The 25986-nt window shown below is 36.8% G+C and overlaps 1 protein-coding gene across 1 annotated transcript in view; it reads right to left on the bottom strand.

Moving 5' to 3' along the window:
- The window catches only part of COL5A2 (collagen type V alpha 2 chain), a 139757-nt gene extending 114835 nt beyond the window's left edge, over positions 1-24922 (bottom strand). The window contains exon 1 of the mRNA XM_081813982.1: positions 24505-24922. Within this exon, the coding sequence (XP_081670108.1) occupies positions 24505-24601 (97 nt within the window). The 5' untranslated portion in view covers positions 24602-24922. The remainder of the gene's footprint in view (positions 1-24504) is intronic.
- Positions 24923-25986: the final 1064 nt, after the last annotated feature.

Below are 25986 nucleotides of genomic sequence, written 5' to 3'. Positions count from 1 at the left end.
TATTTACCCCAAAGATACAAATGTAGTGATCTGAAGGGGTACGTGCACCCCGATGTTTATAGCAGCAATGTCCACAATAGCCAAACTATGGAAAGAGCCAAGATGTCCATCGACAGATGAATGGATAAAGAAGATGTGGTGTATATATATACAATGGAATATTATGCAGCCATCAAAAGAGTGAAATCTTGCCATTTGCAACGATGTGGATGGAACTGGAGGGTGTTATGCTGAGCAAAATAAGTCAACCAGAGAAAGACATGTATCATATGATCTCACTGATATGAGGAATTCTTAATCTCAGGAAACAAAATGAGGGTTGCTGGAGTGGTGGTGGGTGGGAGGGATGGGGTGGCTGGGTGATAAGACATTGGGGAGGGTATGTGCTATGGTGAGCGCTGTGAATTGTGTAAGACTGTTGAATCAGAGACCTGTACCTCATTTTCGTATTTTCTTCACCTTTTATGAAACAATCCCCAGAGGGTGCCTGATGTGTAAAGAGAATCCGTGGTTGCCTATGTGATTCTATTACAAGAGCTCACAAAAAGCCCACCTGGCTAAAAATATCTGATCTAGGAGTTTGTCAACATTAGATTCAATTCTCAGATGTCTTCTGAAAATGTGTTTTTCCTAACTGTACAAAAACATGTGAATTCTGGAGGTTTGTCAGAAGGGGCAGATGGGAAGAAAAACTCCTTTCTGCATGCACTTCATATACACTATTTCATTTGATTTTCACAACAGGACTTTGGCAATGAGATTATAACTTCCCTTCTACAGATTAAAAAATTGGACTATTGGGGTTAAGCAATTAAGTCAAGGTCATCCTGGCGGTAAATAATGAACCCAGGACTGGAAGACAAATCTGTTTGACTCCAGCCATGCATGTTTTACTAACCCCATAATATCTAACAAACATATTACCTGGGAAGAGTTTCCCTGATTAGCATACTGACATCAATCTTTACAGGAAAGATAATGAAGGTAGAGGAAGGGGTGAGTGGCATGTAAAGCAGTGATAAACGTGTGTGTGCATCCCATGACAGAGGCAAACATGCTTTCATGACATGCAATGAATTGGAGTTCTGAATTTTGCTCTCTTGGCTCACCTATCTTCCCTGTATCTATACTTTCTGGGTTCTGTTTGCTTTGCCTGCCATGTGCCTGATCCCACTTATATCAGTGCTTCACATCCCTTCTGGTTGTTCTGGCAAGACATGTTTCAGTTTTCTGTAGCAGTTGCCAAAACAAGCATTTCAACATCTGGAAATCATCCTCCATCACTTTCACTGGTAAGATACATTTGCCTTAAAAGGTAGTTCCCATATAGACCCCCTGAGATTCCACATTACCTTTGAGTAACAGCTCTCCAATATTCTCTGGTTATATTGGAACCCACTGACTGCAAACTCTGGCACTTTCTATCATGTTAGTAATGACATATTTTATGAATCAGTGTTATAACATCCTGAAGTTAAAATAGTTTAAAAGGAAAAAATTAAAACAAATGATCAAGCAAACAAAAGAGCACACACACACACATACACACACACACACAAATTCTCTGGATTCCTTAATGGAGACAACCATACCAGAAACTCTATTTTTTAATCCATAAGATATGATCATTGAAAATCAATACCACTAATATAAACTGCAAAAGAACAATGAAATGAATATATAGAAAAAAACAACAAACATACACTACCAACGTAAAGTTCTAGTTCAAGACTTATCAGTAGAAGGACTTAAAGTTTACTAAAGATGAGCCTCTTTTGATAGGTAAGCCATAATTCATGACGGCTACCATTACTTCTTCCACTGAAGCGAGTTGTGTTTTTGCCTGGATGAATCAGTTCCACAAAATGACCAGGCACTTACTGCTTTGCATTTTGCTCCTTCTACCTGCAATGCCCCTTCCACAGCCTTTCACATACCCAATTCCTTCTGATCCAGATCTTCACACAAACTGAATCCACCTTATGTAAAGTAGTCCACTCTCCAGAACAGCACTGTCCAAGAGAACTTTCTGTGATGACGGAAATCTTCTACTATCTAAACTATCCCATTCAATAGTCACTAGCCATACTGGCAGCACTTAGATTTTAATTAATTTAAATTTAATTTAATGTAAGTAGCTGTAAGTGGTTAGTGGATATTATACTGGACCACACAGCTCCAGACCTTACTTTGTTTTAATTCTTTTATGACAATTATTATAAAAAATTATCTATTTTCTAAAATATCTTGTTTATATATTGTCTTATCCTGTTGTATTAATTTTTATTTGTTGCTGTAACAAACGGTCACAGACTTAGTGGCTTAAAGACAACCCCAATTTTTTATCTGATAGCTCTGGAGCTCAGAAGTCCCAGATGAGTCTCACTGGCTAAAATCAAGGGGTTGGCTTTCCTCCCATGGGTGTCAGTAGGGAATTCATTGCATTGCCTTTGTCAGCTTCTAGAGGCTACCTGTATTCCTTGGCTCATGGCTCCATCCCAGCTTCAAAACCAGTGACATCAGGCCCATCCATCTCATACTGCTGTCTCTCTGGTTCTTCTATCCAATTCCCCCTCCCACTTTTATATTGTATTCATTTCTTACTGCAGTTGTAACAAATTACTGCAAATTTACTGGCTTCACACAAATTTATTATCTTACAGTTCTAGACATCAGAAGTCTGAAATGGGATACAATAGGCTAAAATCAAAGTGTCAACTGCGCTGCACTCACTCTAGACACCCTAGAAAAAAATTCATTTACTTTGTCTTTTCCGGCTTTTAGAGGCCATTTGCAATCCTTGACGTGTGGACCCTGCCCTAATTTTTATAACCAGCAGAGTAGCATCTTCCAATCTCTCTCTCTGATTCTGACCCCTGCTTTCATTGTCACATCTTCTTTTGCAACTGCATTTCTTCTTCTTCCTTCTGATTACGTTGGGCCCACCCAGTTAATGCAAGTTCATCTCCCTCTCTTGCAGTCAGCTGATGAGTCTCCACAATGCCATCCATAAACTTAATTATCCCTTCCCGTGTGAGGTAACACATTCATGGTTACAGGGATTAGAGCATGGGCATCTTTGGAGTGCTGTTAATTGCCAGCCGCACCCTACAGGAGAATTCCTGACCACAGTTCCATGTGGTCAGAGGCCTGCTCACTGCTACAGCCCCAGAGGCAGGGAATGTGGCTGTCACATGGCACTTGATAAATATTTGTTAAATAAATGAATTTTAAGTTTCCTTTTTTAGGGAAATAATTCTTGGCTATGGATATTGAAGACTGTAGAATTTAAAAAATAAGAGAACAAAAAACACCATAAAATTATCATTTATATTACATTTGAAAACAAACCAATATATTGTTTCTTCTCTTCAACATATTTTTCCTTTCAGCAGGACTTGCCAAGACTTGGAAGTTTCAAATATGCTCAGTTTTCTGATATATATTGATGGCCTTGCCCCCATATATTAATTTTAAAAGAGTCTGGTTAGTCTGCTTTGTTGGAGAGATTGCCCCAATGAGACACATGCATTAAATGAGCAGAATGTTATCACACACTGATGCATTAATAGAAAAAATTAATGTTATTTTTGTATACCCCAAACATATATTGATTTGTTTCAACTGCATTTTTGTGCCAAATATTTGAATCTGTTATCTAAGAATAAATTCCATTAAACTGACAGTATAAAACCTCACTATCATCTGTAACTTCCAAAACAGCTAGTACAAAATCCAGTACTAATTTACATGAGGGAATATTAATAAGCATATGCTCTATTAAGTTACTGTAATAATTTGCAATAAAATAGTGAAAATATGATTGAGGATTAGTTGCCATGGTAGCTAAAAAATACCATCTGGTAACAAAATGGAAAATTCGGCTTAGGCAACTGTTAATATGACTACGTAATGGTTCTGACTACTTCTCATTTTTCACCCATCTCCCCAATGGACAACACTCAGCACTCAGGCTATAATGAAGCAAGCAGTTAAATATTCTGTACTATTTAATGAAAAGTATATATAAATATATAGATATCTCTCCCATATATATAAATATATGTATATATATATAAAGATGTAAATACAAATAATGCTAATATGTTTAGATCACATTAAAAGTTGTCCCAATTTGCTAACTTTTAAAAAGATTCGTTTCTTCTGTGTTTATTAAAGCATATACAAATAATAACACATCTAGAAGTTTCATCCAAGACAAAAGCAAAAAAACGACAGTGGTAGAGAAGAATTGAAAACATTCATTGAGTTAACAGAGCATGTTAAAGACGTTTCAATAAAAAGGCCCAAAAAGAACAGAAATATCATTTCCTCATTCATCTTGAACTTTAATCACACAGTGTTCTGTTATCTTCTTATGCTAGAAGAGGTGATATTTTCACCACTTTGCCAATATGACTGGACAGAATGGACAGCAAAGAACCCCAACCCAGACTACTGTCTACTTCAAAGTGTATCTCACACATGCCAGTAATAGGAAGTCTGGAACGTAATGTGCTTCAGATGACAAAAATAAAATGTGGGCTAATTCTTCGGTGAACTAAATGTTTTGTGGTATCCTGGCTTGAAATAAAACTTTGCCAAGAGTTAGCTCAAAATGCCCTATTCTCCCTGGTATGTCCTGGTTGGAAGAAACAACTTGCCATTTTTACAATCAATGAAATGGCTGAAATAATAAACTATTTTTATCTGATATTAACTATACTATGTGATTATTCCTTTACCTAAATAGGAATAAAAAGGTTTATTTGTGACAACTAAATTTTTAAAACATTCCCATTCTAGGGGCACCTGGGTGACTCAGTCAGTTAAGCGTCTTCCTTCGCCTCATGATCTCAGGGGTCATGGAATCCTGGAATCGAACCCTTCTTTGGGCTCCCTGCTCAGTGGGGAGTCTGCTTCTCCCCCCCATTTGCCCCACCCCCACTCATGCTCACAATCTCTCTAATAAATTTTTTTAAAATTTTAAAAAATCTTTTAAAAAATTAAAAAATAATTCCCATTCTATATACTTGCTTTTCCCTCTCTCTTGACAGACTGAATTCAGTGAGGGCAGGGAGTGTATCTTACACTGTGGTACTCCCAGAGCCTTGTACAGTAGCTGGAACACAGTGCATATCCAACAAATACTTGCTGAATTTTAATTAGAAAGTCAAAGTCTTTAGGTCATCATACCAGTAATTAATAGAAGGGTCTCTGAGAATCTGCACTGTAATACCTAACGAGATGTGCAATGACTGACTCCATAGTAATGGCTTTATTGAGTAATTTATGGAAATTTGTGTCATTTTTTATGATAACAAGTATTCTTATCACATATAGATTAAATATCACCAAGCCAAGGTGGATTTTATGCAATTTGCTTATATAATCCACTGATCATAGTCCTCTACTTTTGTACAAGACCTCATCAGCATTACAAATTATTTCCTAGCACTAAAAATATTCACACTGCAGAAACACCAGCAGATTGTATCCATCATTTCATTAATAACATCCAATAAGTCCTTTAGAAAATAATACAGAACTAAAATTGGCTGAGTAGAATTTTACTTAAATATGTACTTAAATAACCACTATATGAAATTAGTTCAGAAATCAATATATTTGAACATATGAGAAATCTAACCACTGGCAATTTTGCTTTGGTTCTTAACTATTTGGAAAACTATTCTCTCAAAGACCTTTGAGAAAGGTCAGAAAACTCCACACTGTAGGATCCAGTACCTTTCTTCTATTGCCCTTCCCTTGGATCTCTGTGAAAAAATTACCATTGATCTGAGAACCTTTTTTCTTTTTTTCAGATTTTTAAAATTTATTTATTTGATAGAATGCAGAGAGTGAGAGAGAGAGAGCACAAGTTGGTGGGGGAGCCACAGGCAGAGGGAGAAGCAGACTCCCTGCTAAGCAGGGAGCCTGATGTGGGGCTCCATCTGATCCCAGGACCCTGGATCATGACCTGAGCCGAAGGCAGATGCTTCACCAACCAAGCCATCCAGGCACCCCAATCTGAGAACCTTTCTGATGGTTTCCACAGCAACACCAAATTCTCCTGCCTGCTTCCTCTCTGAAACCTTCACTCATTTTCTAACAGCTCCAGCCAATTTTCCCCTTTCCTAAATTTACTTCAGCCTTATTCTCAAGAATTAATGTATTTTTGTTCAGTGTTTATGTATCCTATTTCTTAGCTTAATTATTTCAAGTGTTTACTTTGCCGACTAAATTAGAAACTTCCTAAGGTGAGGAACCATGGCTTCTAGTTCTGAATTTATTAATAAATATATAGATTGAGTGTACCATAGCACTTGGCTTGGTACACAGAAGTCAGACAAATATTTTTTATTGTAGATTGATTCATTATCAATGGGCAGCATTTACATAAATGTAAAACACTTCTGCAGGTGATTAAATCTTCAACTCATTTGTAACTACCTTCATGGAAAGATGAACAAATGTTTTGATAAAAAAAAATGTCAGTACAGAAGGAAGAAAATATTTTCTTAACAAATATTTTCATTGGAGATCCTCCTACTGAAAGTGTTTGGTGTAGATGTCTGGTTTTTGTGGCTTTTAACTAATTTATAGACCAGCTTCAGCAGATCTGCACACATGCTGTTATCTATCTATCAGTTCTCTTTATAAAAATTTACAGCTAGTTGTATCTCTCATACTAGGACTCTATAAGTAAGAAGACCATTTCTTATTTCTCTTTCTACTTCCAGTGTCTGACCTGGAGCTTAGAATCCAGGGATTGAGGAAGCACACAATAATATTTGACCAGTGACTTTTTCATTAATTTTATAATCAGCAGAGTGTAGAAAGCCAGGACAGAAAACCTAATAATTAAAGGTGTCTCACTGAGTGCTAAATCCGCATAATTTTTTCTTTCCAAATTTTTGGCTTTTACCCTGTAACACATCCTGTGATTGCATCTGTTTTCAACTCTATGCAGAGTCCTGCTTACAAGGTTTCCTGCTTCATCTCAAGTAAAATTTTTAGTTGGATAAATTAAAAGTTGCTTGTTTATTTCCTCATTACAGCTCTTCATGATAATCCCCAACTTTCATGTCTGGAAAAAAATCTAAAAAAAAAAAATCTAAACTTCTACAAGATCAAGTGATACTTTCCCTAATCATTGCCTGCCACAGGTTTGGTCTCACTGAGGTCTCTAAGAATGCAGCACTAAACAAACACGATTTTCATGTAGTGTGGAGTGCTTTTCTTTTGACTAAAACAGTCTCGCTCCTTTCCTTTTCTACTCTGTATAAGATACAATAGAAAGAGCTGTGGATTGGGAGCCAGAAAACCTAAGTTCTATATCCCTGTCCAAAATCCACTGCATCATTTATCTTTTGTGAGTCTGTTTCCTCATCTGTAAACTAAGGTTCTTAGGTTTTATGCGTGCATCAAATGAGTAAATGTACTTTGTGAACTGTACAATCCTACCTAGAGTGTGATATTACTCATAGAGGAAGCTAACTCTACAAATAAATGTCAACTGAATATAGACCACTGGCCTATACAGAAAACCCCAGCCTTACCTCTGAGAAAGGGAATCTCTTTGAATCATTGTGATTTAGTAACATGTGGTGGGGGTGGGGCAGGGTAGTTAGGGACGGATGGAAAGTTGAAGCTGACTGTCCAAAAGAATAGCACACCACCCAGCTGGAAAAAATAACATTATGCATCATGATGCAGAAGCATTTTGAGCAACTGTCTGACAACCAACATTCTCAATAAAAACAAGTAATTTACTGATAATTTAATCTTTGCATCACGTTAGCCCAAACAGACCTATAGTTAGAACAGTTGGTCCCGAGGGCCATTCCAAGATATGCAATTTAATTAGTTACATTAAATGGATTTAATTTTGTATTGAATTGAAATTGATGCATTAAAGTAACTGAAACATTAAAATGAAGCAATAAAAATAATGTGTTCAAGCATGAGCTATCACAACCTTCCACTCCTGCCCTTTGGACCCCAAACAGACCGCTTTCACCTGCACTTACATCTGCATCTTCGCCTCCTTGCTTCTAGTGTCAAACATATAATAATCCCATCTCCTCTTTGAGACTAACCTCCCTACCTTTACACGCAACGCTGTGCCTTTCAGAATCGTGGTTAGTCTTTATTGCCCTTTCTTTCTGTACCTTCAAGATCTCCCTCTCCCTGGGACACATTCTCTCAGACTATAAACATCCCATTCTGTCATCTGAAAATAAAATAAAGCAAAAATCCTTACTTGACTCTACCTCTTATCCCAACTATGGTCCTGTATTTCTTCATGACTTCACAACTCAGCTTTTTAATGGATAGGGAAAGAAAAATAATAACCTACACTTGCTATCTCTATGACTATTAAATACAGAATTTATAGATAATCAATCAATAAATTGTCTAGAAAATCACATTTCTGGGGCGCCTGGGTGGCTCAGTGGTTAAGCATCTGCCTTCGGCTCAGGTCATGATCCCAGGGTCCTGGGATCGAGCCCCACCTCAGGCTCCCTGCTCCGTGGGAGGCCTGCTTCTTCCACTCCCACTCCCCCTGCTTGTGTTCCTGCTCTCCCTATCTCTCTCTCTGTCAAACAAATAAATAAAATCTTAAGAAAAAAAGAAAATTACATTTTTAATAATGAATGAGATAATTCTACCTTCCCTTCTATGCTCCAAGACATTAAAGTAGCTATAGTTTTCTGCAGTTTTTTGCACTTTTCCTGCAAAACAATGCTGATTAATGCTTCTGAGTATTTCTTCATGTCTTTTTTTCCTAACTGGATGCCATCTCCTCTTGCTCCTCTCTTGTCTCCTTTCTGCTGGTTACCACACATCCATCATTTATGTTTGGGGTCACTTGCTCTCAGAGGTGAGCTGGATAACCCTATGCACTCTTTCTCATTGTATTCATTATAATTGTGTTTTACTTTTTGGCTCATATGTCGACTCCCCTCATTACACATGTCCCTTAAATACTGGATAGTGTGTTAATCATCTTTGTGTCCCTAAAGCCTGACTAAAGTCACTATAAATAAAATAGATAAATTATAAAATTAACTTTTGTTTCTATTCTGTACCCAATTTGTGTGCTTCAGAGTATATATTTTTATGAGGCTTCACACAAAGAGGCACATAAATATAGCTAACCTTTACATAAAAGCTGATTCAACTTTTTTTAAGTTTGCTATTGATATAAAAACTTCAGCAAGATTGAGTAATATAATTAGAAAAGAATCTGATAATTAACTGAGAAAAGCCACTTGATTTTGAATCATCAAAAATATATTTTGCTTTAATTATTAACCACAAACATTTATTGAGTATCTACAATATGCATAGCACTGGAAATGCATTTGATTTTCTGGGTTTGAGAGATGGTCTTTTTTTGTGCATTTTTATTTAAATTCCAGTTAGTTAACATACAGTGTACCATCAGTTTCAGGTGTCCAATTTAGGTGTGTACATCCAACACCCAGTGCCCATCACAACAAGCACTGTCCGTAACACCCATCGCCTATTTAACCCATTGAGAGATGGTCTTTATTCTGAAGGAGCATATGATAAAACTAAAATATCAATGACATTTATTGATAAATGAACTAAAACAATGGACAACACAGAAAAGGTTCTTTCGAGTACCAAAGGTGTCACAGAAAGGGGAAATGCTGTCCTTTAGATGAAAAGAACAAAGACGTCTGGGATCATCAGAAAGTTTTTAAAAGGAGGCACATCAGACCCGATTATGATGTGAAGGACTTGGATGTATGAAAGACAGGATGGGAGGCAGATGAAGGAGATAATGGAGTGAATGCAGGGGAATGACTCTGCTCTGGTGTTCCCTCCTCTCAGACCTTCCCTGACCTCCCATTCCAGCCCTCCACCTCCGAGGCAATATGTGGCAGGAATGTCTTCTGGTGCCCCTAGGATCCTCTGCCTGCCTCCATCTCGGCACAGACCACACAGTATTGTCCTTTATTTTACTTGTGCCCGTTTCATGATTAGCTCCTTGGGGGCAAGGATTAAATGTTTGTTTCTGCAGCAGTCAGTAAAGTGCCTGGTAAACAACAGGTACTCAGTAAATGTTTACTGAAGTAATAAATAAATGAAGGAAGGCAAGTAAGAGCCTCATAGGTGTATAGTGGGACGATCTTCCTCTGTAGAGAAAAGCCAGTCAAAATTACCATCACTTGAGATTAGAGCATTATTTCCTTTAATAGAAAGTAAAAAATTTCAGAATCATCTGAATTAAATTCCAATGTCACTAACACAACTTTATAATGACCTTGGAGGGGGATTTACATTCCCCCCACCAGGAAGTAAATTATTACCAAGTGCTGTAAAAGGACCAAGTAGATCTCATTTATTGAAGAGTACATTTGTCTAGAATCTGACAGTTTTCTCCCACTGGCATCTCTGATTTGAACATGGAGGTGAGCATTTGTGAGTAGTATTTTTTTTATTCTTTTCAGATTTTTAATCCAAATATCTCATGCACCTGAATTAGATACATAGTTATTGTAAAGACATTAAAAAAAAAAAAGGCTGTTCTCTACCCCCAGAATGTCTGGAAGTAAACTTCTAGCAGGACTTGGGAACACAAATGTTTAGAAGACTCAGTCAGTACTACTGAAGGAGGAAAATTGGGAAAAGAAGCACAGAAATGGAGTCTCATTTTCCTGAAGTAAAAGGAGGGCAAGCAGTATGTTATAACAAGTTCTGTGTTTAAGAAATATTAGTGAAATAAATCAAACCTTCTAGATATTCAGAGTAAACATGTACATATCTTCCAAAAAACATAATTGCAAAAAATAATGACTCAAGAATAAGAATAAAATATGGATTGAAAAACAAGTATGACCATCCCATAATCTACTCCTCACATGTAAGCCCATAACCTTTTCATTCTCCTTTTTCTCCTTTTTTTCTTTGTTTAAAGTCTGGATAGACTAGCAGTTTAGTATGTCCAGTCGTCAGGAAAAGCAAACAGTGTCTCTGCCACAAAGACAAGTCCATCAGCTCTAAGGGTGAGAGCCTAGGATACTGCTTAACTCTGACCGCCCGCCTCACCAAAAAATATCCAGAGAACATGGTGTCTTACGGTTGTAATGGTGTAATACAATACATGATACGTTTACACATTTTCTCTGTTGTTGGAAAGTTCGAAATTATCTGAAACCTACCTAATTTGAGGCCATATTACTGTAAATTTTTTTCATAACCTCCTCTTAGAAATTTTGCCTAGCTCTGTCGGTTAAGCGTCTGACTCGATTTCGGCTCAGGTCATGATCCCAGGGATGTGGGACAGAGCCCCATGTCAGGCTCCATGCTGGGCGTGGGGCCTGCTTAAGATTCTCTCTCTCCCTCTCCCTCTGCACCCCCCAAAAGAAAGAACTTTTGCCTAGAAATTTTGTCTCCTTTTAGAAACTTCTCTAGAAACTTTGCTGTAAAGCCATTCACTGAAAAGCAGATCATTTTCCGAAGTTATATATTGGAAGTTGTATTCCTGAATGAACGAGAGTTGGGTCAATAACTAGAAACCTGGATAAAAATTTCAAATACTTTTAAAAGTACAGAAACGCATTATCTACAGAGATTATGCATGATTCCTCAATCTACCAAAAGTGTACATGAGATTCTTCACAGGAGTATAGCACAAATCTAGCCTATGTGGAGTAAAGTTTCTGTAATCCTTCTATAATCACAGACTTTCAGAGCAGGAAGAACTGCTCTGGATAATATATCACAAGTTTCACAAAAAAAAGAAAAAGAAACTGAAGGCCAGAGAATTTAAGTCACTTCCACAAAATCACCCAGTTAGTTCATGATAGAACTGCAATTAGAATGCAGATTTCCTGTCCTGGTCCAGTTTTAATCTAGAAGCTTTTCTTTAAAATTATTTCAACAATTTATTCATGAAAGAAAGTAACAGTCTATTTAGTTGAAGCCCTCATCTCTTTAACTGCATGTTTCTCTCCGTACAAGTAGAGAGTCTTAAAATATACCGGAAAGTAGACAGGCCTGAGGGATGATGGAACCTTTGTCTAAACACTTGGCTCATATTGCTGTGGATATTTGTCACCAGTTTAAACTTTTAGCTCAAAGTCACCTTCTGACCTTGGGAAAAGGGATACCATGCTACAAACAGACCCTCAGAGCTTCACTCTGATTTTGAGACAGGCTTCCTGATGAGAGATGAATAGGGGAAAAGTAATGATAATAGTGGATTCAGCCGTCTGCCAGGAAGCTGTTTTTGCTTGTGGAGAGACTACAGTCCAGTTATATCACAAAAATCATGTTTTCTTTTTCTGTTTGTTCTGTTTATCCTCTAGTCAAAGCCTCTGTTCTAATTTTTTCCTATTTAATTCCTATTTGGGGGCTTTGGGATGTTCCTAGATAGTTATATAAGAAGGTATTTTACTTTCCTCAATTCAAGGTTTAAAAAAACACCCTAACTTGCTTTCTTTCATGTCAATGGAGAGTCTTATATTCCTTTGGATCACTAACATTATTATTTACTTAAAAGAAAACATTTAGTTTGCATTCAGCTAACTGTTCCTCACAGTAAAGGCATGCTAAGATAATAACACTACCCCTATATTGGCCTTTATAGGTATCAGGATTTCCACACATATTATGACTTCTTTATTTTGTACCTGTAAGATAATAAAATAAAAAGTATTATCCCTATTTTATAAATGAGGAAATTAAGGCTCCAGAACATTGTATTTATAAGGAATTTATAAGGAAGGAGTCTCACTTTATTCTAGTCATCTGCTCCTGGCTAGTGCTCTCTAAGTCCTATTGCCATGTTGAGTTAGTAGAAGCTGAGTGAGCTCACACACACACAGCGCCTTACTCTCCACTGACCACCCAGGTGGAGGCACATGCCATACCTCACAAAAACATTGCCCAGGGCTTAAATAAGTCTGCCTTGACATCAGTAAAATATGAGGTGGGTAAACAGAAGTTTTATATATGAAGTAGAGTTTCACTTTTCTTAAACAACTCTACCTGAACCAAATGTGCAAACAGTTGCTAAAATCATTATATTAGAAAAAAAGAATAAAATTAAATGAGTAAATGTACTGCCAAGTTGGTGAAATGCATCCTAATACCAAAGTATAACTTTCAGGGGTTTTGCTTGTTTGCTTTTCCTAACTTGCTTTGTGAATAATCAAGAGTTGGGCAGAGGCCTGGCTCAAGGAAAAAACATGAGATAAATAAAAATTATTTATTGCCATTTCAAACCTCCCAATTATACCTCTCCCTCCTAACCTCCCATTCTACCCCTCATGCCTAGAAGTCACTGCTCCCCCATTCTTCCTCCTATTACACCTAGTAACTTGGAGTGGATTGATAGAAATCATTTCAGTTATGGAGAAATAAGTCTGCAATTGCCTAATCAGGGAATCCATCCTAAGTATTAATAATATCTGCTTTTCTTTAGTGACTTTAAAGTGCCAAGAATTTTGACTCAATTCTTTAACATACAGATGAAAAAACTGAGTTTCAAAGATGAGTAACCTGCTCAAGGTCACACGATTGCAAATGGCAAAATCAGGACTCAAATGTGAGACTCCAAAGACCCATGCTTTATTAACTACTTATGGAAAGTAAGTGGAAGAAGTTTGAAATGTAGAAATTGCTAACTGTTAAAGGCCCTAAGTATTGAAAAATGTTAATAGTTGGGAACTGAGGTAATTTCCTAGAATAAAAAAAAAAACTCACTATGAAACAATGACCTGTTGTTCTTTCTGTCCATAGGCCCGATTGACAGTATATATGCTGTTGGCTCAAAAAAAAAAAAAAGAGAGGGAGAGAGATAGTATCATGGTAGTGTCTATCTATTTCTTTATTCTAAAATGGCTATGTTTTAGGTAGATGGGGTAAAAAAATATAGAAATTAAAGAACAAAAATTAAGAGATGTCACAAACTTCCTCAACCTCTTTGAAATTCTCTAAATAAATCTCACAAGACATGATATGGGTACAATCATGAAGTCTCACATTAGCTTGGTGCCTTACATTTTATTGTATTACAATGATGCTAATTGGCACCCTTGCATACCCACAGAGAACCCATCTTTCCATGCACTTATGCCTTCCATATGATGCACTACCACAGGGTTCTATCCTAAAGAAACTCAAAAGTCCTCTTCAGAAATAGTGGGAATGTGGTAGGCAAATTTCCATTTTGATTATACGTAGGCAACTTCTAGTTTCAATTAGAATGGATCTGAAATGATTCTAATGTCTTGACTGTGGAACCCTCCATGGGCAAGTACAGAATGTCCGTGACAGCCATGTTTCATCCGCCTAAAGCGTGAACCGCAGAGTCGACCTGATAGTAGGTTTTCACCCAGGGCCACGATGTCTGCTGAGTCTGATGGCCACAGAATAGTGGAAAAAAGATTGCAAAAGGCAAATTACCACATAATTGGCTCTCATTGTAAGGGAGTAATACTATTAAAACTGTGCATTAGAATAGTAACTATAGTAACTATAGGGAGCACGTGTTGTATATTAGTTTCTCATGGAATAGGAAAGAAGAGGATACCAAACAGTTAAGTTTTGATAGGAGGTCAGGCTCCAAGGAAAAGTCTGTAATTTGAAGCAAAATTTGGGAAGGTGACATCCAGGTGGAGCTGCAGTGGGAGACCCTGATTCTCATGCAGAATTCTCAATGCTTTCCCTTCAAACAGAAAGGATCTTGAAAGCATATTTTCCTAAAACAAAACAAAATAAAATTCATCTATTTTAAAACTGTTTTTCTAGAACTGAACCTGCTCAGGACTCTGTAACATTGCATCCATGGAACAGATGTAGAAGGAATACAAGGTAGCTCAGGTAAGTGTAACTTTGGCAAGTTTATGAAACATACTTATTTATATGCTGAATATGCCAAAATATAATTTAAAAATACTAGCTTAATTTTCATAAAAATACTAATTTAATTTTATTTCATCCTCCTCCCTGTATCCAAACACAAGCACTGCCAATGGAACTTTGAATGTATTCACTGGTTAATCTCTATAGCACTAATTCTGTTTCATTTTTGTCTCATTCTCTACATAATTACCCCACTTTTTTTTTAAGTAAAATAAACAGATTGTAAGAAGACTGAAATCTTTCCAGGCTAATGAGAACTCCATTTGTTCAGGAATTTATTAGTTGTTTCTCAGCAAAATGCAGTTCAGTTTTACTATGCTTAAGGGAGAAAAATAAAAGCACAAATACATGCCTAATCAAATCAGTAGATGTCAAGATTTGAGGGGAAATAGGAAGTGGTTAGAGAAAGAAGTGATATTTTTTATGAACACTCAGAAAGACATAACATTTGTTAGCTCCTTAAGGCTTGAACATAAGATCCCTGAGGAAATGTTCAGTTGTTCCTCCTTCAAGGGCCCAAGTCTTTTTTGTTTGTTTGTTTGTTTGTTTGTTTTAAGTACAAATTTGTGTAAAAGAAAATATTTATATCAGAATCACTCATTTGCCTTGGAATGACCAGTATCCTTCTGCCTTCTCAAAATAAAGTATAAACCTTCCTTATAAAGCTTTAGAGGTTTTGTGTTTATAGCCAAAGACCAGAAAATGAGGAACTTCTTTTGCAGTTCATCTTCTATGGTAAGCAGTTAACCTTACTGTCCACCAGTCCATCCTACCAGAAATTCTAGCTCAAAAATTAGCAATAACAGGGACACCTGGGTGGCTCAGTCAGTTAAGCGTCTGCCTTCGGCTCAGGTCATGAGCCCAGGGTGCTGGGATCAAGTCCCGCTTTGGGCTCCTTGCTCAGCGGGGAGCCTGCTTCTCCCTCTGCCTGCCGCTTTCCCCTGCTTGTGTGCACTCTCTCTCTCTGACAAATAAATAAAATATTTTTTAAAAATTAGCAATAACATGAGAAAGATGATTTCTTTTTTTTTTTTTTTAAAGATTTTATTTATTTGCGAGAGAGAGAATGAGAGACAGAGAGCATGAGAGGGAGGAGGGTCAGAGGGAGAAGCAGACTCCCTGCTGAGCAGGGAGCCCGATGCGGGACTCGATCCCAGGACTCCGGGATCATGACCCGAGCCAAAGGCAGTTGCTTACCCAACTGAGCCACCCAGGCGCCCCAAGATGATTTCTGAATTAAACTGTAATTTAATTATTTCTTCAATATAAAGCTCTGCAAAGAATGAGAGGAAAATGGCTTAAAAATAACTTCAAACTAGCGTAAAGGAATCTGATAGATTCTTCTTCCTCAGGAGGAAATAATAAGCATATGACTGCTATTTAAGATAAATGAAAATATTAAATCTCTATAAATGAATTTATTTGCAATGGAACCCATCCATATTTTTAGAATTCCATGATGAAAAAATCTGAAACTGATGGCCACAGAACCAACATACTGAATAATACAAATTTAATTAAAAGAATTATTAGCTACAAATAACCTGGTAAGTTTCCACATGCATACCTCCCTTCTAAGTCAAACCCATCATTTTGTTTAAGTTTAAAAAACTGAGAAGAAACAAAAGTGCAGCAAAGTAAGGAAAGTGTGAGTGAGTGTGAATCATGTGCCTACTTCCTACACCAGTTTCTGCTTTCTGGAGTAATCCTCCCAAAAATCTCCTGGGAGTAAAAGGAGTGAAGAAACCAGCAGCCTTTGGAAAATGAAGAGGCTTGCTGAACAGTCTGGGAAAAGATGGTCACCCCCATGACTGCATCCAAATAGTCCTGGGAGCTGCCTTGTAAATCCCTGTGTCGTGAAGCAATTCCTCTCATTCCAAATGCAACCCAGGGCAATGCAGTGAGGAAAATAAGCTTCCAATTTTGAATAGAGACTTTTATGACTATCATATTTTCAGAAAATAAACTCTGAAACAGACATAGCTGGTAGACAGGCATGAGGTAGCACTGGGACATGGAAGGAAACGTGGTTGGCTTGCTCACACACTGGAAACCATTGCAGAGAATGAAATGTGTGTGTGGGGTGTGAAATGGGAGAGGTGGGGTGATGCTTCAAACCACATGGCCTTGAGACGGTCTCCAATGGAAAGATGTTTTTGTTTCTTTTGTTATTTCCCATAGTAAACCTACACAAGGAGCCAATACAATAAAACTCTACTGTTTGAAGAGTAACATTTTAAAATGGGTTTAAAATATAGCCCAGTTAGAAATTAGTTACATATTTTGATGTATTATCAAAATGACCATAATACAATGGTAGGTAAAATTTGCATTTTAAGTTTTACACTAGGCTTTCATCTCTTTGAGAGCAAAAGTTGTTTCTTTTATTTTTCCATAATATCTAATATTTTCATTCTCATAATCACCTAATAAGCATTTATTGTTATTGCTGTATTATTAAATAGTAATGGAATAATAGTATCAACTATCATCTAATGAGTTCCTGCTATTTGTCAGGATCTATACTACATAGGTGGTTTATATACATGATGGTCTTCATAATAATTATTTGAGGTAAATATTATTATTCCAATTTTGTAGATGAAGAAACTAAGAAATAGAGAAATAAAAAATATTGCTCAAGATTATGCAAATTTGCAAAAATTGAGTTTGAAGTAAGTGTGCTAGTACTTGAATAAATGGTGGAAAATTTTTTTTTAGATTTTCAAGAATAATATTCAATTGGTATAAATGCATGGAATAACTATCATGTACCTAATACATAAAATGAATTCATAACATGGAGTGGAATCTGGAAAGCAGAGGTAAGAAAAGAAGGAAAAGTGCATGTGTGTATATGCAGTGGGAGTTGGGAACTACAAGCAATTTCTTATTTTGAGGCAGAGAGTGACAGCTGATCTGACTAAAATTCTAGAAATGAGCCAGATCATAGAAGGTCTTGTATGCCATGCTTAGGAGCCCTGAACATTATTCTTTATGGGAGTCAGCAGAAGGTTATAGGGCTGGTAATGATGTGAGCAGATTTTAGTTTTATATCACAGTGGCAACAGATGGGGTCTATATACCTGTGAGTGGGAAGTGGCCACATACGAGGCACGGCAGGGAATTTAAATGTTATTGCAATAATCCAGGGATTTGATGTGGGCCTGAACCAAGGCATTTGTAGAAGAGAGGGAGAAGAGGTATATTTGGGAAGTATTTAGCAGATAGAATGGTAAAATTTAGTAACTGATCAGAAAATATGCCACTAAGGTTTGTATCTGTGATGACTGAAATCAGACTGTAATATCACTTTCTGTGTCTCATTTAAGTGTTCTAAAATTACCTTCAGGTAAAGTTCCCAAATGATCTGCCTAAGAGTACCATCAGACTGACAGGAGTGTACATTTTCCCAATTTTAGATGAGGACCCAAAGGTTTAGTGAGGCTAAAACATTCTTTGCAGGTTGCAAAACTGCTAAATAGCAGAGCAAAACCAGGTGTCTTCCCAGTGATTACTTGACTGGGCTTACTTTCCTTACTAAAGTATGTATACTACAATAAGGCTATGACACTTATGATGCAAGCAACATTTCCACTGAGAATATATTTGTTGTCTCTTGAAACTGAATTATAAATTCTGATTGAGCAGACACCCAAAAAAGAAAAAAAAAGAGAGAGAGAGAGAGAAAAGAACTGTGAGGTGTCTTTTCTCCTTCCCAGGAGAAACTTAAAAAAGAAAAGCATGTAAACATTTTTGAGTTTGAACATTATACCACAGAGCTACAGGGACAAGGTTCCATTAATTTATTAATATTAATTCATTAATATTGTTAACATTGCTACCTTCTATGTAAAAGGCATGTGGATAAGAAGAATCTTGCACTATTGTGATTTCTCTTATACACTGTTCCTTAGTGAATATATTCAGTATAAGATGAAAACACCTTGATTTCTTCTGAAGGGCTTAGTTTAGAACATATCAATAAAATATATAAAAACACTATAGTTGCCAATGTGGCCACAGTTTTAAGGCAAATTTTCCATATGAGAGTCTGCCCCCTCCAGCAAATGCCAAAAGTAGATACTTTTAAAAATATTGACTATCATGACTCAACAGTCTTACAGGAAATTTAGATGAAATCCACATGGAAAGAAATTAAGAGAAAAACTGAATTGTCAATATCTTCCCAACTCCATTGTTTTATATAAACTTGCACAACTTGCCCAAATTTATACAATGAATCAATTAATAACTAACAATTTTAGTCTCTTCCCCTACCATTACTACATCTCTCATATGTAAATCTAAATTTTTTAATGTTGTGATCTCAGAGCAAAAAATGGTAGATCAAAAAATGGCTGACATTTAAACATTTTATAAATGTGATAAAAGGCCAAGTGATGATGTATGGACTGTCCTTCAAGTAGGAGCACATTGTTTGATTAAATAGATTTCTTTCTGTGACCATAGATTAACATGATTCCAATCTTGTAAGTCCAAGCTCCTCAAAACAAAGCTTTCTCTTTCTGTTTCTACCTCATTTCCAGCATTATGTGCATTTCTGGAATGATCAACACAATGAATTGTAGGTCTGCAGTGACAGTGCTAAAAGTATGAAGAACAGGAAGTAAAAGAGAGAAAAAGAAATATATTCACCTGAAAATATATTTTAAAAACATGTGCCCACTGTATAGTAGAATGATTTACCTAAGCTCCTATGAAGAGGATTTGGGCATCAAGTTATTTTTCCAGAATTGACAGTGAATTTGCAATGGTTTATCTATAAACTTAATTAGGCAGACTTGTAACTGAAAGGAATAACTGGAGTAGCAAGTTACTACCAAGTCACAGTTGTGTAGTCTTGGAACAAGAAGCCAACTGGTCTACATCAAGATCAAAAGAGTCTTAGGCAGAGATGTAATACAGTGGTTAACTAACATGAATCAGAATCACCTAGAGAGCTTCCCAAATTCCATCCAAACCTACTAAATCAGGGTATTTGGAAAGGAGAGGAGCCTAGAATCTATATTGGTAACAAGCTCTTCAGATGATCATACAGCCAGCTCAACATGGATCTGTGGATTGTTTACCTACTAACCTAAAGAGTCATGGTCAAAGCATATGTTGTATTTGTCAATATAAAAAAATTATCTGTATCAAAGCACATGGATGACAGTCTGTTGAGCGTGGCTGACTCTTGGTTTTGGCCCAGGTGGTGATCTCAGGATCTTGAGATTGAGCCTCCCATCAGGCTCTGAAGCTCAGTCCCAAATTTGCTTAAAAGACTCTCTACCCCCCTTCCTCTGCCCCTCCACCATGCTCTCCCCTCTCTTTCTCTCTCTTTCAAATAAATAAATCTAAAAAAATTATCTTTTATCTCTTCATCTACAGTCTACATATACATAGAGAGATATACTTTTCAAAGTAAAGCCTCATTTTAGTTTGAATAGAAGTTATAGGTACTTCTAAATTTATCTGGAAAGAATTAGGAAGCAAAGAATAAATGCCATCCAATGTTCTTGGCTTATATACTACTCAGAAATGAACAATAACCAGGGTAGATCTAATCACACAACTATATCCTGCCCATTGAAACTAGAAGATTGTTCCACTTAAAGTGGCTGACACTCATTGTGGTTGGGATTATAGTTGCTTCCTAACAGCTATTGTCTCTTTTATATCCTTCATAACATAACTCCATTCAGTAGAGTACATAGCTAGTGCTACCTAGCTAAAAGACTACATTTCCTAGCCAGCCTTGTAGCTTTGTGTGACTATGTGAGTAAATTTCAGCCACTATAAGTAAGTTGAAATGGAATGAAGACCTAATTATCTCCATGAAAAAAGAATCACCACCTTTGTCTCTCATCCTCTATCCGGATGCCTGGAAAGTAAATGTAATGGCTGCAACTCCAGCAGCCATCTAGGAGTGTAACTTCAAGGATTATACCCTAGGGATATAAGAGTAGAGAACTAGAAAGAGATTGAGACTTTGGTGACTTTGTAGAGCTAATATACCAGCTTTTCATTACTTAACTAAAAGCTTCTTTTAAAAAGAGGAAAAAAATACATTTTTTTAAACTATTGCATTCTGCTAGATGCAGCTGAACCTAGATTAAAACGTCCATGATAAAAGAAAAGTTTGCATGTCCTACATGATCCAAAGTATCTATTTCAATAGTAATGTGTTTAAAACAATTTATGAGTGATCAAGTATCTTAAGCTATGTATTCATACTCTCTACTTCCTTTAAAATGATCTGATCCAAGTAATACTGAGCAATAAGCATTTGTTTCTTCAAATTTGTATTTTCACGATGAGATAAATGGCAGATATAGCATAATAAAATACAAGAGACCATGATATAAAAAGGACTGTGAGCCCCTCATCTCTTAGTAATCAGAAGCTGGGTTGGGTCCAGGATATCACTGTAGAGTTGCAACAAGAGGGTTGCAAATTTATGGTCCATGAGCCAAACTTGGCACTCAAATATTGCATTTGGCTTATGCAATGCTTTCTGAAAATGTTAATTTTGAATGCCTTGAAGTGGACATGCATCTTCAGTTCTCCACAGGCCCATCATTCCCTATTGATGTACACTCATTTACTTCACTTATTTATGCTACCTGCCTGGCCTCTGAAAATAAAATGGTACATTTCTGCACCTTCCCTTCTCTCTGTTACTTCTCTGTTGTTGAAATCAGTGATTCATACCCCTTGATTCATACCCCTTCATACCAAAGATGATTTTCTAAGATTAAGTCTGTCCATTTCTAATAGCAAGAGTGCATATAACTCACTAGGTGTTAGAACTTTGTTTAGGAATGTAAAAATTACTACAAATGCACTAGTATTTTCTTCTACAAAAAACAAATGGGAAGTCTTTTAAAGCACCCCACCACCACATCACAAACACACATACCCAAAAACTCATGAAAAGCTGATTTTGCCATCTTAACTCTGATTCTGGTTACTTAACAGTTTCAACTAAAGTTAGCCCAACTTCCTTTCAGTTTTTAGGAATTTATTTTATTTTATTTTTTCAGTTCTTAGGAATTTAAAAAACCAATTCAGTTCTTAGAATTTACTAACAAGTAGCAATGTTTGGGCCTAAAAGGCCTAAAACTTGATTTACTTACTTTTATCTCATCATTCATAAGTATTTCTATCAAGCAGGCACTATGCTTATGTTTACATTTCTGGTAAATAACCACAGTCAAATAGATGAAAAATATGAAAGTTTGTAAATATCCACTTACATGTGATAACACGTCTCTCCATTTCAAAGGGGACATATTTGTACGCAAAGTCAATACCACATTATATGACTTAGTTATAACTAAAATTTGACATACTTGTTTTGCATGTGTACCTTAGATATTTCTTTAGTTTCAAGCATGTACCTGAACTTACTCTTCCCCAAACTTAAAATCATGTGGAGTTTCAAAATTCTGACTTGTTTATTAAGCTTGTGTCAAGCCTGAACAGGGGATATAAAGTATTGCCAAGTATCCATTCAATATAACTGAAACCAAAATAAGTTACGAAACTCTGAGTATACTGGATTCCTGAATTCTTTTCTAGATTACCTTTAATTAGGGCCATACTACTTTCTTTTGCTATTGAATTTTTATCACATATACTCTCCTAGGTCAAGTAATAAAACAGAGGAAATTATTTTTTGCAATGTGAATGCAAGGAATTATACTTTTTTCTGTAAAATCTGATATTTGGGATTCCAGTTGCTGTGCTGTTTGGTTATATTGGGGGAAGAGAGGTTGGTATGGAGATGGGGACAGTTTTGCACCTAATAACAAATTTCTAACTTTTATGTAAATTAATACTAAGAAAAATTAAGCTCTCCTTATTTTTCAGAAACACCTACAGAGTAATTACAACTATTTGGGTAAGTCTGTTAACATATAGCCTATTCCATATACCTTATGAAACACTCCTTTTGTTTATTCACATGTTCAATTATTTCCACACTTTATAAAAGTAAGTTATCTATTTTAAAATATACTAACAAGGAACGTTGTGTTAATTAGGTTTTAAATTAAAGTTGTTGATTGTTTTGGTGGGTGAGTGGAGTGAACTGTCCCTTTTATAATTAGATTTGCTATTTCTATTGTAATTTTTCTGTGTTTTCTCTCTCCCCTTTCCTGACTTCTACTTCCCAATTATTTTCCCCACCCTTCCAAACAACGGATGTTGTTCACACCATTACAAAAAAACTCAAGAGTTTTACCTTTTGTCAATTGCCTTGTTTTTGAAAACATAAAAAGTAACATAAAAAGTTCCAAGATTTTAGAAAGTGCCCCCTCTATGGGACTCTGGACAGATTGTTGGGTATTCATCTCACATTTTTATTTTCACTCTGAAAATTATTCTTAGAACCTGTGGCCTCTAGATTAATTTTATGATCATCTTCAGAGCAAAAAGACTCAGTAGTAGGTATTAAAAAATATATACATACATATATGCATATGTCTGCATATTTACATATACACAAAAGTATATATGAAAGACAATAACAGAAAAGTTTAAATGTGCTAAGTTTTAAAAACTTGAGTTTGATGTTAAATAGTTATGAAAATCTATAATGGCCTATTATGAAAAAGAACATGTCTGGAGAATAAGGATTTAATAATCAGTGGAACCAAATTAAGTATTTTCTTATATTCTATAGGAGCCAGGTATTTTTGCTTAACTATACCATACAACCCAACCTCACATGAGCAAATTGCATAGGAAAAAAAAAAAAGTTGGTAACCAGGCAAGGTTCATCTTAAAATAGGAAAAAAAAAAAAAAGGAAAAGAAACTTGCGTCTAAAGGATAATGCCCATGCAAATGCTCCATGATAAATACATTCTATATATAAGGCATGCTGATTTGCTGCCTTCCGCCATCCAGCAGGGAACCACCACTGTCCTGATAATCAAGTCAGTAGGGTGGGAAAATACCACTGTTTAAGAAATCTGGCTTCTATCAGCCTCTGTCACGGAGAAGTAAAGGAGACTGGCTCTCAGTAAGCAAAAGTGGTTTTAACATCACAAATGAAAATGGGAAAGAAGTAAAAGTCTGTAAAGAGAGAAGAACAAGGAGCCAAAGACAAAGAAAAATCAGTTATCAGAGTGGCTGCAGAGGTTTTTCTAAACAAAGAATTGTATGAAGCAGCTGAAGTTCAGTACAAAAAAGACTCCACCCTACCCAGCTTCTGCTGCGACTTTTCCTCGCTCTGAAAACTCCAGCCCACAGAACAGAACTCCTCTGACTTAAAGTGCCTTTAGTGCTCCGTTTTAAGCACTCTTCTTTTAAACGTCCCACTCTCCACATTCAGGCAAAAGGACTTATCCTAGACTCTCCCAGAAATATTCAGTAGTATACTCTGCCCCATGGCCGATGTAGAAGCTCCAGATTTACAAACAGCCTGACTGTCTTCAGATCCATTTCCCAGGTGCAAATCTGTCAGCCCCCTTCTCAGCTTCAAACCAGAGCTTCCTCTTCATGCTCTTCCTTCCCGAGGCTTAACATTCCACCTATTTCCCAAACCGTGCAAGAAACACCACAAGCAAAGCAAACGGCAAACTCACCATCCTCGCCTTCTTCCTGGGCTTTTATTGAGACAAACTGCCCTAATAAAACAGTCAGAATGAGGAGAGGTCTTGCTTCCACCCAGTTTGCCATCATGTCTAAATATTAGACATGTGGGTCCTCCTGGGAGTGAAAAGTAGATTCTAAGGTTATTGTAGCACCATGAAGTCAGCTGCAGGCTCTTTCAGCACCAGCCCCGGGGCAGCCTTTGCAAACCCCCTTTTTCAGCACCAGCTCCAGCACAGTCTGAGAAAACTTTTTTCAAGCGATGCAGCTTTAAATAGGAAGAATGCTGCCTCCACTTCTTTTCCTGCCCCTTTTCAGCTTGTTCAGGCTCATAACCATCCAGTGTCTGCCAAGCAACGGTCTGATTGATGGTAAACAACCAAATCAGAACACGCGCCTCCTCTGTGCCTTGAACTGTCCCTTCTTCATTTATGTTTTAAACATAAATGGGGGCTTAATCACAGAAACAAACGTTTATTTCTCTTTCTTTTTTTTCTTTTCTTCTTCTTCTTTTTTTTTTTTAAGACAGACTGTTAGAAGAAAATAGTCCTATTCTCCCCTCCCTAATCCTTCCCCCAGACACACCCCTTCACTTTTTCCCTATAAGCTGAAAAAGACATTAGGGAGGAAATACAGCCTTTTAGCCTAGTTTTTGGAGTCTAGATAATCCAGGACTCTCGTCCACCTTAAACTTGCAAAGGATCAAATTTTAACCCTTTCTTTTTACTGAAGAGGAAGTATTCTTGTCTCCCTGCCAGATTCTGTTTCTTTGCCCAGATTTTGTAAGGGGACCATTAAAACTGTGTCCAATTCAAGTCCAGGTGAAGAGACTGTTTCAGACAAATTTGTGATGCGTCATACTTTAAGATTATCTCCAGATTTCTCCACATCTCTTGTTTAGGGGAACACATCTGCAGGTCCCTCCTGTCCCAGAAAGTTTTATTCTGTTGAAAACTAGTTTACTATGTTCCCGTAAAGGGATGGGAAGTATACCGCATTTGGACGCAGAAAGTCTCGCTTCAAACAACAACTCTGCCACTTACCAATTTCATAAACACAAACTCCTTTATCTCTGCGCACTCCTATTTTCTCATTTGAGAAAAGGGCTTTGCCCTAACCAGTGTACAGGGTTTAGTGACACTAAAATGAGTAATGTATTATTAACTAAGTTCCAAATTACGAAGAGCTACATAAGAGTAGATGGTGGTGTTATTATTCCTACACCAGTTTTTCAGGGACTGTGGCAGTTCCAGTGACACATGCTATTTAACAGCAATATTCATAAATATTGGGGCCACTTCTCATGCTTGCCAAGATCTTAATGACCTCAGAATGTTCTACATAATCTAATACATTTGCTACCTTGACTCCACCTAGAATGGCTATGCTATATAATACAGGTGAGTCAACGGTCTATAGTAACTCAGCAGTGATCAGGCACCTTGCACTGTGCTAAGCAGTGGGAGACAATGACC

The sequence above is a fragment of the Leptonychotes weddellii genome, chromosome 3 (genome assembly GCF_054177405.1).
Source record: "Leptonychotes weddellii isolate Sample4059 chromosome 3, ASM5417740v2, whole genome shotgun sequence".
Classification (NCBI taxonomy): Eukaryota; Metazoa; Chordata; class Mammalia; order Carnivora; family Phocidae; genus Leptonychotes; species Leptonychotes weddellii.
Note: the sequence above shows the minus strand (reverse complement) of the source record. Positions and strands in the feature narration are given on the sequence as shown.